Source organism: Ochotona curzoniae, unplaced genomic scaffold (genome assembly GCF_017591425.1).
Source record: "Ochotona curzoniae isolate NIBS_2020 unplaced genomic scaffold, NIBS_Ocur_1.0 scaffold_1852, whole genome shotgun sequence".
Classification (NCBI taxonomy): domain Eukaryota; kingdom Metazoa; phylum Chordata; class Mammalia; order Lagomorpha; family Ochotonidae; genus Ochotona; species Ochotona curzoniae.
In genome coordinates, this window is record NW_024467087.1 from 20,074,158 (window position 1) to 20,086,925 (window position 12,768).

Consider the following 12,768-nt stretch of genomic DNA (forward strand, 5'->3'; position numbering starts at 1 on the left):
ATGTTTGGTATAAAAGTAGTCCCTATCATTAACAAATCCAACTTTAGGCACTTTCTTTATTGGAAAGTGTTAATATAGGAAAATATTCTCTAAGGTAGTGATAAAATAATCACTTTAATTATTGCTCTTTTTTGAAGATTTATTTATATTTTATTTGAAAGACAGATTTTAGAGAGAGAAAGAGGTTCTTCATCTGCTGGTTCACTCCCCAAAGGGCCTCAAGTGACCAGAGCTGGGTTGATCTGAAGCTGGGAGACAGGAGCTTCTTCCAGATTCCCCATATGGGTGTGGGGCCCAAGGACTAGGGCCATGCTTCACTGCTTTCCCAGGCCTTAAGCAGAGAGCTGGATTGGAAGTGGAGCAGCTGGGTCAGGAACTGGCATTCAGATGGGATGTCGATGCTGCAGGTGGAGGATTAGCTTATTACCCCACTACACTGGCCCCAAGCATTATTTCTTTTGAAAAATAGAAATATGTAGCTGTCACTTAATTGGCATAGTATATGTTATTTATTGTTTTGTTAATGCCTTTTGTTCTTGTTGCTGTCTTCCAGATCTTGTCACAAATACAGAAGTATGATAATTTAATAACACCTGTAGTAGATTCATTGAAATACCTCACTTCATTGAATTATGACGTCTTGGCCTGTATCCTTTCAAGTTGAAGCAATGTGTAGATTTCATTTTGCTTTTTTTTTTTTAAGATTTATTTCATTTTAAATTCTGAATTACTGGAGGATGAGGGCTGGTAGAGACAGATTTTTTTGCTCTCCATTGGTTCAGTCCCCAAATAACTGCAATGGCTGGCCCTTGGCCTGCCTGAAGATAGGATCCGGGAGCTTTGTCCAGGCCTTCCTCACAGGTGCATGAGCCCAAGTGCTTGGCCGCCTCCACCGCTTTCCTGGGTGCATTAGCAGGGAGCTGGTTCAGAAGTGAAGCAACCATGACGCAATCTGACAATGTTATGGGTTTACCCTCTGTGACACTTTGCCAGCCCCAGGCTTCATATTTCATAGATCCTTTTTAAAAAAATTTATTTATTAGAAAGGTTTACAGAGAGAAGGAGAGGCAGAGAGAAACATCTTCCATTCTCCGGTTTACTCCCCAAGTGGCCACAATGCCTGGAACTGAGCCGAACTGAAGCCAGGATCCAGGAGCCTCTTCCAGGTCTCCCACGCAGGTGCAGGGTCCCAAGGCTTTGGGTCGTACTCTACTGCTTTCCCAGGCCACAAGCAGGGAGAGCTGGATGGGAAGTTGAGCAGCTGGGACATGAATTGGCATCCATATGGGATTCTGGCAACTGCAAGGCAAGGATTTAGCCACTGAGGCATCGAGTCAGGCATATATTTCATGGATCTTAACGGTGAACATTTTGTTTTCCTTAAGCAATGTGGGAGTGGTGATCTGAGGTTTATGTGTGTGACTTATCTGACGCTTGGCTGTTGAAGACTGAAAATGATTGTGTGTGTACATATGTATCTGTCTTGCATAAAGGGGGTGATGCTATATTTATCAAACATTTGTGTTTTTAATATTTATTTTCATTTGAACGATAGATTTATAGAGACAGAGATAGAAAAATCTGCCACCTGCCGATTCTCACTCCCCAGACAACCACAATGAGTAGAGCCGGGCTGATCCAAAGCCAGGAACCTGGAGCTTCTCCTAGGTCTCCCACATTTGTGCAAGGGCCCAAGTATTTGGGCCATCCTCCAATTCTCTGGGCCATTAACAGAGAGCTGGATCTGAAGTGGACCATCTAAGGCTTGAATTGGTGCCCATTCTCTGCTTGAGGCTTAATATACTTTCCCATGGTGGTGGTCCCTCACAAACATCTTTGGATTTTGTTATGCTTTTTTAAGATGGTAAAGAAGCTAAAGAAGAAATATGGATACCACAGTTGATATCTTTTTCAATAATTTGTAATAATCTGAAGTAAGCTTCCCCCATTATGTGTATGGTATTTTTTTTGTTTAAAGGGCTTTTGTTACCGATGGTATGATTTCCAATTGTTTTCCTCAATATAATGAAAGATTGTATCATTGAAGCTTTAGCCAACCCAGAAAAGGAGCGAATGAAACATGATGACACAACCATCTCAAACTGGCTGCAGAGTAAGTACATTTTTCCAAAGGTGTCCTTATGTTGCTGTTAACTGCAATGCTATACATTCTCTTACCTGTTCTTTGAGACTCCTGTGTGTCTATTTGCCAAGAATTCTTGGGGCTGTTTGGACACTCAGCTTGCTCTGTAGAGCTGTGACCAAATTTTTTAGTGTAAATTGGGGTTCATGAAATCCTAATGTGTCTAACTTTAGATCATTGTTGACTCTAGGGTATTTGGGTAAACAGTCCTAGGGAGTTGAAAATCCTCTTTTTAACTGTTAATTTTAGGAAGAGTAATTTTGAGGGAAATAATCCTTCTTTCCTCCCTTATATGAAGTTTCCAGTCACTGTGAAAGAAGAAAAACTTGGCTTCTTAACTAAAAAATGAACCACATGTTTTATATTACATTTTGTTTTTGATGAGGCTTATGTAGTTGAGAAGGATGCATACCTATGTGGATTGCTGATTATGGTGGGAAGGGTTGAGAACTAGGGGAAAGTGGATGAGATCGTTGGTTCCAAGTTTTCTTTTTCTTCTTCCTGTATCTGGGGAAGAGGAGGAGAAAAGGGGAGAACCCGCACCCAGCATCCTAACCGCATCGGTATCTGGGCCTGGGGACGGACACCTGATGTCATCTCAGGAGCTCCCATGTGGAGCATGCTCTGAGGGCTCTGCTTAAGTGGATTCATTAGTTCTGAAATGCTGTCGATCTCCCAGATCCATGGATGAGAAAATCCTTCCAAGGTCCAATGGTTGACGTAGTCCACCTTAGAATCTCCATTCACCCAGATATTTGCTATCAACAAACATTTCTTTTTATTTCATGTACTTTTGATTTCTAGCAGCCAATTACCATTCTTTCATTCTGTCATGTCATTTTCTGGTTTTCCTTTAAATTCTGAAAGGCGTAATAAATTATATAGGTGCTTTATTTTGGAATCAGGTCCTTGCTGTCCAACTTTTTACCTTCCCAGTATTCTACCATCCATTAACACTGAACTTGTGCCTTTTTTGGGCCTGTTTACGTATGTTATTTTCTCTCTCTAGAATATTTCATAACGTATCATGTACTGGTTCCATATTCTATTTATTAGTTAGATTTCAAGTTAAAAGTTACTTTGGAAAGCTTTACATATTAATGCTATTACCCATAAATCTGAATTAGATGTTCCTTCTTTGCACTCCCATTGAACTATTTGCCTTAGTTATTGAACACTCAGTTTTAGCCGAAAGGTCAAGAAGGGATTCTTGTTAGTTAAGTTACTTTTCTGTATCTTCCACCAGATTGAGTGGTATATATTATGGCTTTCATAGAATTTCCTCTTCTAATCTTGACTGGGGATTTCCTCCTTACTAAATGTAAGGACTATTAGTTAAAACTGGTCTTTTGTCTATTTTTCAGCCTACCAGAACTTTATGTTTTTCTGTGTCCCTTGAACACTAGTAGCATGTTCCTAGATAAAGCAAGTGATTGTTTTTTATTGGAATATTTGAGGGGCATATGTTTGGTTACTATTGTAACCTGTGAGATTTTGATGTATCATGATTAATCAGACTCCAAAGGTTTGAATCAGCGTACTACTTTACTCCACATGAACATGATCTGTGTGTTCTGAATTTGCCTCTCAGTAGGCTTATAGCAACCTTAGATGATTCTTGAAAGGATTAAATAACAATGTACAGTGCTTATTAACATTTATGTTTAATAAAGTTACTATAAAAGTCCATTTAATGATTTTAGTCTTGTAGTTTTACTTTGTTTTAAAAATGGACTTAATTGACGAAATGATGAACTTTTGATTTTATGAGCTACTTTAACTTTTCCTTTCTTGTTTGTAATTTATATAGGCCTGGCTAGTTTTTGTGGCGCAGTCTTTCGTAAATATCCAATTGATCTTGCTGGCCTTCTTCAATACGTGGCCAATCAGCTAAAGGCAGGCAAAAGGTAATTATATACAATGGTATGTAAGTGAAATTAGTAATTACAACACATTGGAGCAGTATTGAATGAATTTTGTTGTAGGCTCAATATAGCAATATAATAGTTGTTTTATTACCTGTATGGAATTTCATAATTAAAAGAAACAATACTTTGATATGTAGACCCATTCTCCAGAATAAAGTGTCATCATTATGCCTAACTCACTAAAAAGACATGTTTGCTTATTTCAACTACCTGTTGATAAGCTTAGTAAGCTTAGTACATGCATAATTTATGATGAAACACAGTGCACTGTTGATTGTGTCACTGGATTCTAATTGACCATGATTTCATTGAACACCTAGTAGCATGTTTTGAGTGAACATATTATTTTTAAAACTTATTTTTAGATTTGAACTTACAAGAAATATGAAGTTTACATACCTTTAAGGACCTGTTTTTAATGAGATTTATTTATTTCTATTGGAAATTCAGATTTACCGAGAGGAGAGACAGACAGAAAGATGTTCTTTCCGCTGGTTCACTCCCCAAATGGTCGCAACAGCTGGAACTGAGCCGATCTGGAGCCAGGAGTTGTTTTTTTTTTTTTGTTTGTTTTTGTTTTTGTTTTTTTTTTTTTTTTTTGGTCTCCCAATGAATGCAGGGTCCCAAGGCTTTGAGCCATCCTCTACTGCCTTGCCAGGCCACAAGCAGGCATCCAGAACAAGGACTGGTGCCCATATTGGATCCTGGCGCATGCTACTAAGCTATTGTCCCGGGCCTTGGAGCCTTTATTCTTTGTAAACTTGAGCTTATTCTGGGCCAGTATCAGTGCTTAGAGTTTGGGAGAGATTTTGTGTGTGTGTGTGTGTGTGTGTGTGTGTGTTTTATTTATTTTGTTTGGAAGAGTTACAGAGAGATAGGAATGACATATTTACCTGTAAATACTTAAGGATTTTATTAATTGTAAGACATTGTCACATACGTTCGAAGTTGTAAATATAGACCATTCGTTTTGAATAGTTTTGACCTGCTTATATTAAAAGAAGTGGTACAAAAAATGGCCGGAATTGAAATTACAGAGGAAATGACAATGGAGCAACTAGAGGCCATGACTGGTGGAGAGCAACTAAAAGCTGAGGTGAGTATTATTACTTTTAGTTATTCACTTTTTGAAAATGTATTTGTATTTGGAAGGCAGTTTTTATAGCAAGAAGGACAGAAAAAGAGTTCATCTACCGGTTCACTCCCCAAATGGATGCAGCTGAGCTGATCTGAAGTCAGGAGCCAGGAGCTTCTTTTGTGGTCTCCTTCTGGGCACAGGGCACAGGGTTTTGGGCCATCTTCCATTGCTTTCCCAGGTTGCAAACAGGGAGCTGGATTGGAAGTGGAGCAACTGGATCTAGAACTGGCGCTCACATTGGATGCCAGTGCTGTTATGCCACCATGCCAACCCTGGTTACTCATCATAATGTTGGGTCATCTCATCTTGGTGTTGTATTATCTCATGTGTTAACTAAAAATCTACATTCACTGATCTCCCATTATACTTGTTAGTTCTTGTTAATCTGCTCTTAATTTATAAAGTAAACTTTGGTATCAGATATGTGTGTGAATATAGGAAAAAGCAGTGAATATGATTTGTTGTTTGCAGTTTCAGGCATTCATTGTTAGTCTTAGAACATACCCCTGTGGGTGAGGAGATACTACTGTATGCCTGGTTATAGTATAGAATCTGAAGAGTATGTTAGTATTGAGTACATAAAGCCAACTGCCAAATGTTATGCATGCCTTTCAAGGGCAGAGACATAGAGACAAAGCGGAGAGATTTTCCAAACGCAGGTTCACTCCCTAAATGTCTGCAACAACCAGAACCGTAAAAGGTCCTCCTGGTTTCCCCAAGTGCTTGAACCATCAGTTACTGTTTCTCAGGATGTGCATCAGTAGGAGGCAGGCCTGGAAGTGGAGTTGGGACTTGAACCAGGCACTGTTAAGGAGTGCAGTTGTCCTAAGCATCAGCTTGACATCTGCCAGAAGCCCATCATGTGACTCATTTTGATCTCTTTAAAAAGCTAGAACAGAATGTGAAGCATTTGTGTGTAGCTGTTTTTCACATCAGGTTCCATGGATTATGTATTACATGCTGATATTTTTTGTGTCTTGTCTTGTGCAGGGTGGTTATTTTGGCCAGATCAGAAACACTAAAAAATCTTCGCAAAGGTTAAAGGATGCACTATTGGACCATGATCTTGCTCTTCCTCTATGTTTGCTTATGGCCCAACAGAGGAATGGTGTAATCTTTCAAGAAGGTGGAGAGAAACATTTGAAACTTGTTGGAAAGCTCTATGACCAGGTAAATTAGTAGTTTCTTTTGTATTGGTGCAAATTTTTGACCAAATAAAGGAAAATAGAGCATGTAATAAAATTTGAAAAATGTTATTTTGCATATAATATGATTATGAAATGTTCTAACATAAAATAGACACTTAGGAAATAAGAACATTATTTATGCAAATTATGGTATTTAAGCAATAACTCAGGTATTGTATGTATAAGGTTTTCATTTAGACCTTTTGTCATTAAATTTCTACAACCTTGATATTTTCATTCTCATTTTTTTCCAATTAGTGAAAGTCTCGAATTTCATTTATAAGAAAGTAGATTCTGTGGAGTAGCTAGTGCTTGCCTCTAGCCCATTTCTTAACTGAATTTTTTTGTTGTTGAGTTTTTGAGCTCCTTATTTATCCAAAACATAGAAGTCTGCAGATGTTTTCTCTTGCTCGGTTGCCTCTTTGTTGAGTGTTACCTTGCCTTGCAGAACCTTCTTAGCTTAATTCAATCCCTGTCTATTTTTGCTTCTATTGGGTGAGCTACTAGGGTCTTAAGATGGCTTTGCCTCTCCCAGTGTCTTGTATCATTTCCCCTAGCAATTTGATGGTTTCAGGCATCAGGTTTAGATTTCTAACCCATTGTGAGTTGATTTTCAGTCAGGATTTTTGTGATTTCATAATGAATTTGAGTCAGTTTTTTCGAGATCTGAGAATGCTTTTACTATTTTGATTTGAATCGCATTGAATCTGTAAGTTGGCTTGTGTAGTATGGACATTTTGATAATATCAATTCTTCTAATCCATGGGCAGGGGTGGGTTTTCCCTTTTTGTGTGTTTTCTTCTATTTCCTTAATGCTCTGTAGTTTTCATTGTAGAGAACTTTTTCATACTTGGTTATTTTCATCACAAGGTATTTAAATTTTTTTGTAGCTATTGTGAATTGCACTAATCTTACAAGTTCTTTCTCAACCATGACGTTTATTCAGTTGCTATTGTTTTTTTTAACCTACCATTTAGAGTCCTAATATTAATAGAATCTTTTCAGATATGACTATATGATTATACATGTAGGTGGTTTGTAACATCCTTTTTTAACTTGCATAAATTTGGATTCTTAATATTGTTAAAAGGACATATCTTACTAATTTTGAAAGTGTTTATGTTGGTTTTATAAAGTGGTAGCGTATTTGTAATTTTTCCTTATTTATTTATTTACTTATTTATTTTTAGTGCCATGACACTCTGGTACAATTTGGTGGGTTTTTAGCATCTAACCTAAGCACAGAAGATTATATAAAACGAGTGCCTTCAATTGATGTGCTGTGTAATGAATTTCACACACCCCACGATGCAGCATTTTTCCTGTCTAGGCCAATGTATGCACACCATATTTCGGTAAGTACAGCTATCTTTGTTGGATAATTATAGAAGTCAGGAATGATAACAAAATATTTCTTAACTCTTTTAAAGGCATATTAATTTGACATATTTATTTAGCTTATATCCCTTCGAGAGTTACTTCTTTTTGTTTACACTCAGAGTCAAAGTAGTGTTCACTGAAATTGCCTGTTCTTAAAGTGTATCATATTCAGTTTATAAATTTACTTTTGGTACTCTGCCAGTTGTCCAGGTTGTTATCTGATAGACCCTCTAGAGTGCAGTGTTTATTTTCAAACATTGCTACAGATAGGAATCACCAAGGAAGCATCTTAAAAATTCAAGACCTGGTATCCCGAACGTTTTTTTTTTTTTTTTTTTTTTAAAATTTATTGGAAAAGTGTAGTGACAAAGAAAGGGGGAGGAAGGAAAGATTTCTTTCATCTGCTGGTTTATTTCCCAAATAGGTCTGGGCCAGGCCAAAGCCAGAAGTAAGAAAAGCTTCCTCCTGCTTTCCCATGTGGATGACTGGGACCCCCAGTGCTTGGGCCATCTTTTGCTGCTCTTCCAGGAATGTTAGCAGGGAACTGCATCAGAAGTGCAGTAGTTGGAACTCTTAACTGGCACCTGGATATGGGGTCCTGGGTCCGGTGTGGTAGCCTAGTGGCTAAAGTGCGCACCTAGCTTGCACCAGGATCCCATATGGGCACTGGTTCATGTCCAGGCTGCCCTGTTTTTCCATCCAGCTCCCTGCTTGTGGCCTGGGAAAGCAATAGAGGATGGCCTTGGGGCCTTGAGCCCATGTGGGACGCCTGGAAGAGGTGCCAAGATTGACTCAGCTCTGGCCATTTCAGCTACTTGGGGAGTGAACCAGCAGATGGAAGATATTTCTGTCTCTCTATAAATCTGCCTTTCCAATAAAAATTAATCTTTAAAAAATCTCTTGGTCCGGAGAAGTCTGTGCTGTTCTGTGCGGTTATGCCTTGTGTTTGTACCAATTCACAGTACATAGTTTAGTGATACAGTCGGGACCTGGTTACTTTAAGGACTGAGTTTTAGAGCTACTCTTCCCACACAAATGGCATTTTCCTTTCAGAATTGAGGAAGAATATAGAAGTATGAGGGGTCTTCAGAAAGTTATTGGATGGTACCTATTATGAAAAAACGTGTGGATTTCAATATTTTTGTGTCAAAATAAGCTTGGTTTTTAATTTCTGTGAACTCTTGAAGTAGCCCTGTGTAGATAGCCAAGTCAGGGATAAATCTGGCCTGTAGTGTATAATCACTCTTGGGAAAGGAAGTGCTTCAACTACCTGGTTGCATTGGATGAGCATTCAGATTGCTCTGGTCCTTCTGCTTTTGCTTGTTGCAAGAGTCTTCAATGCAGTGAAGGAGTGAAGGTGCCAGAGTGTCAGAGGCCTGCTAAGGTCTCCTCCAGGGATGTGAACTACCAGAAGCAGGCTCCTGTTGGAAGTTACTCATCCAGGCATCACTCAGTTTCCTGGACTAAAAGCTTTCTGAATGGCAAACAGAAATCTAGCAATAGTGTGGGTATCAGTCCTGTTACAGTCTTCTCGTTCCCTCAGTGGCAACTGAGATGTAGAGTAAACCTCCCCTGTTGACGGAAGAAGTGAGCTAGAAGTGGGAGTTGAGCTTTAGTATGGGAATTTTCATCCAAGGTAAATATGAATTATAGCTGTTTTTTCTTATGACTAACATATTTCCTAACAAGATAGACCAAGTGGATGCGCAGCAATAGAGATCATAGACTCAGAAGCGGGCAACTCTGAGCTTATCCTGTAACCCTCTTCAGCTTGGAAATTTTACTTTCAATTGTAGACACCTATCTTGGATCTTGCATTAGAAAGAGAGCCTTTCCCCCAGTTCATATTCTAGATCTTGAGCAAATCAGATAGTTAGGTTATCTTATACAGCACTGTATTATCCCATATTTTCTTAGACTCCCAGTAGATGACATTCTACTCACCTCGATGCTTATTATTACCTTCCAAAAAGACAGACTTTGTAGAGTTACAAAATGCTTTGTTATCTCAGCTGGTATCTGCCTGGCCCTCTCTCCCTCTCCCCTTCTCCCTCTTTCCCTTCCCTTCTCCTTTACCTCTCCCTGTCAACTCATGTTCTTTGTACTTTTGTTACTTTGGCCATCTCAGTTGCTGTCATGCTCGCTAAAGTGGTTTAACAGGAGATAAATCTCACTTCCACAACAGTTGTAAGGTTTTTAACTTCTGCTTGAGACACCCTCAGGAACAAAGAATTTTGGTATGCCTGTAGGTCAGCAAGCCTGAGAGTATAAGTTTTTAAGCAAAGTAACTGGACTATAAGGAGCTGAAACTTTTCTTGTCACATAGCAGGATTGGAAGCCGACTAGTTTGTGGTTACTTGTTTTAACATAAATTGAATGATATAAGTGCATCTTGTGTAACCTGGCTTTGGAACTTAATTTAGGTTCACCTTAAGGATGATGCCTAATCCAGACACAGTTTCCTAGGTGAGGGCTCTTTTCCCACCAGGGCAGTACGGTATGTAGTGACTCGGTGACGTGAAAGGCATTCCTTCCCTCATGCGGTGAAGAACACAGCCCTCCTCTGAGTCTCCCAAAGTAGGAAATGCGTTAAGGTGAAAGAAGCTGCTACAAACTTCAGTATACCATAGCTGCTCCTCGAACATTTTATTTGACTAAGCAGCAGGTTCGCCAGCTGTTTCCCGACTCGCATGAGACTCTACCAGTTTTAATACTAAAATCTTGCCTCTTCAGAAACCCTTAAGTCTGCAAACCTGAACAGTTAGTCAATGTACTCATTGGTCTTTACAGTAACTTCTTTAAAGTCTCTTAATGGATGCATTCGATAAGAACTTCAAGTAAATGATGCTGTCCTGGTGACCTGTTGTTCCTTCCGTTCTACTCCTTTACTAATTTCAAGTCGCTCCAGTTTTGTTCCATTGACTATCTCAAAAGCAGGACTGGAAACCCTGACATGTTCAGTCCCTATGCAGCAGTCAGAGGGGAGAGGGAGGGGTATGGCTGGCGGCTGGGGAGTATACATTTCCTTTTTACTTACTCAACAGGTCAGATTTAATAAGAGTCCTCTAACAAATTCCTAGTCAGAATGTGGAACAATTGTAATAGCTTTCAGGGATGATTTATCTTAAAATTAATGCTGTTTGAAAGAAAGCAAAATTCTTAACAGCAGTTTTGAGATTACTCATCTTTGAATTCCTTAAAGAGGCATGCAGGTTTTTATACCCTGAAAGTCAAAAGCTACTAATTGTACTGTGTGTATACATGTGTATGTATTTTTACTTTTCGTCTTCAGTCGAAGTATGATGAACTGAAAAAATCAGAAAAGGGAAGTAAACAGCAACATAAAGTGCATAAGTACATAACATCGTGTGAGATGGTGATGGCTCCTGTCCACGAAGCAGTGGTCTCCTTACATGTTTCCAAAGTCTGGGATGATATCAGCCCTCAATTCTATGCTACGTTCTGGTCGTTGACGATGTATGACCTTGCAGTTCCACACACCAGCTATGAACGAGAAGTTAATAAACTTAAAATCCAGATGAAAGCAATTGATGACAATCAGGAGATGGTAGGTTTTTGTTCTCATCAGTAAAATACGATAACTTTCTATTGTTAATTTAGTAATACCCATACTTTGAAATTGTTTTAGCTTTGAATCCTTAAAGCTGTGATGTTGATGTTCTATATAGTGTTTTGTTAAGTGTGTTTAATGGTAGTAAGCTCAGTGGGTGGAGCAGGGGTTTGGTCAATAGATTGAAGTTATAATTAATGAAGAATCATTTGAATTTGTCTTTCTACCAAAGGCTGTGCTGGTAAAGTGAAGTGATCGGTGTGACTTGAATTGTAAGGGTAGTGTGAGTTCCCAGAAAGGGGAGGTCTGTAGGAGAGGACTTACTCCTTCTTGCTGGGCTCCCTTTAACATCGCTTAGGTTGCAAATGCAGATGTAGATAGGGCATTGTAGTGGCTGGAAACAGTGGGGTATTAGGTCACACTCATTGCAGTAAATGGGTGTAGTGACAAATTCAAATAGTTAGGAAAGGGCTATATTATGGCATTTAAATTCAGGTTGAAAGTTGCCTGGATAAAACTTGAGAACTGTTTCGGAATACTGAATAGGGAATGATGGTAAAGAATGGTAGTTTCAAAAGTGATAGCAATGTGAAAGGTGATTTTTAAAAAAAAAGATTTTTGGAGTATGTATTTGACAGAAGGAGAGGGGAGACGCCAAGGGAGATCTCTCATCTACTGAGTCAATCCCAGATGCCCACAACAGCTGATGCTGGACCAAACCAGGGGCAGGAGCCAAGAAGTCCATCATTGTTGCCCATGTAGGTGACAGGGATCTAAGCCCTCACCTGCTACTTTCCAGAATGCATGAAACAGGAAGCTGGAATTGAGAATACTCCACGATTTGAACCCAGGCACTGCAATGTGGGAATCCAAGCAGCATCTTAACTGCTGTGCCAAGTACCTGGCTCTGAAGGATGCTGTTGAGGAAGGAAGAGGCTAGTAGTAGCAGACCAGAGGCCTTGTCGGTAGCTTTTCTGGGTAACTCATGATGAAGTTCTGAGGCCGTAGACTAGTGCAGCTAGTAGGTATGCATAAGACTTGTCAACAAGTAGAATACAAGAAAGACAGATGGTTTCACCTCTAAGACTAGTATTACTGGGAAGGTGGCCTGTTTTGATGCTTATGAGGACTTGGGTACAGTTTTGGATGTGTTGAATGAAAGTAACAGCAGCATATCCAGATGGACCAATTATAAATCAAGCTTAAAATAATAATAAATTGTGAACATTCATGTTTTTACATTTTTTTAAAAGATTTATTTAGTTTTATTGCAAAGTCAGATATACAGAGAGGAGGAAATACAGAGAGGAAGATCTTCTATCCATTGATTCGCTTCCCAAGTGGCCACAACATCCAGAGCTGATCTGTTCTGAATCCACGAGCAAGGAGCTGATTCCGGGTCTCCCACACGGTGCAGAGTC

At 39.2% G+C, this 12,768-nt stretch overlaps 1 protein-coding gene across 4 annotated transcripts in view; it reads left to right on the plus strand.

The window, feature by feature from the left end:
- THOC2 (THO complex 2) overlaps positions 1–12,768 on the plus strand; it is an 85,245-nt gene that overhangs the window by 54,000 nt on the left and 18,477 nt on the right. For all 4 annotated transcript variants that reach the window (XM_041000014.1, XM_041000015.1, XM_041000012.1 and 1 more), the window contains exons 17-23: positions 554–647; positions 2,033–2,113; positions 3,954–4,050; positions 5,050–5,167; positions 6,200–6,379; positions 7,587–7,751; positions 11,069–11,344. In XM_041000014.1, coding sequence (XP_040855948.1) covers positions 554–647; positions 2,033–2,113; positions 3,954–4,050; positions 5,050–5,167; positions 6,200–6,379; positions 7,587–7,751; positions 11,069–11,344 — 1,011 coding nt within the window. The remainder of the gene's footprint in view (positions 1–553; positions 648–2,032; positions 2,114–3,953; positions 4,051–5,049; positions 5,168–6,199; positions 6,380–7,586; positions 7,752–11,068; positions 11,345–12,768) is intronic.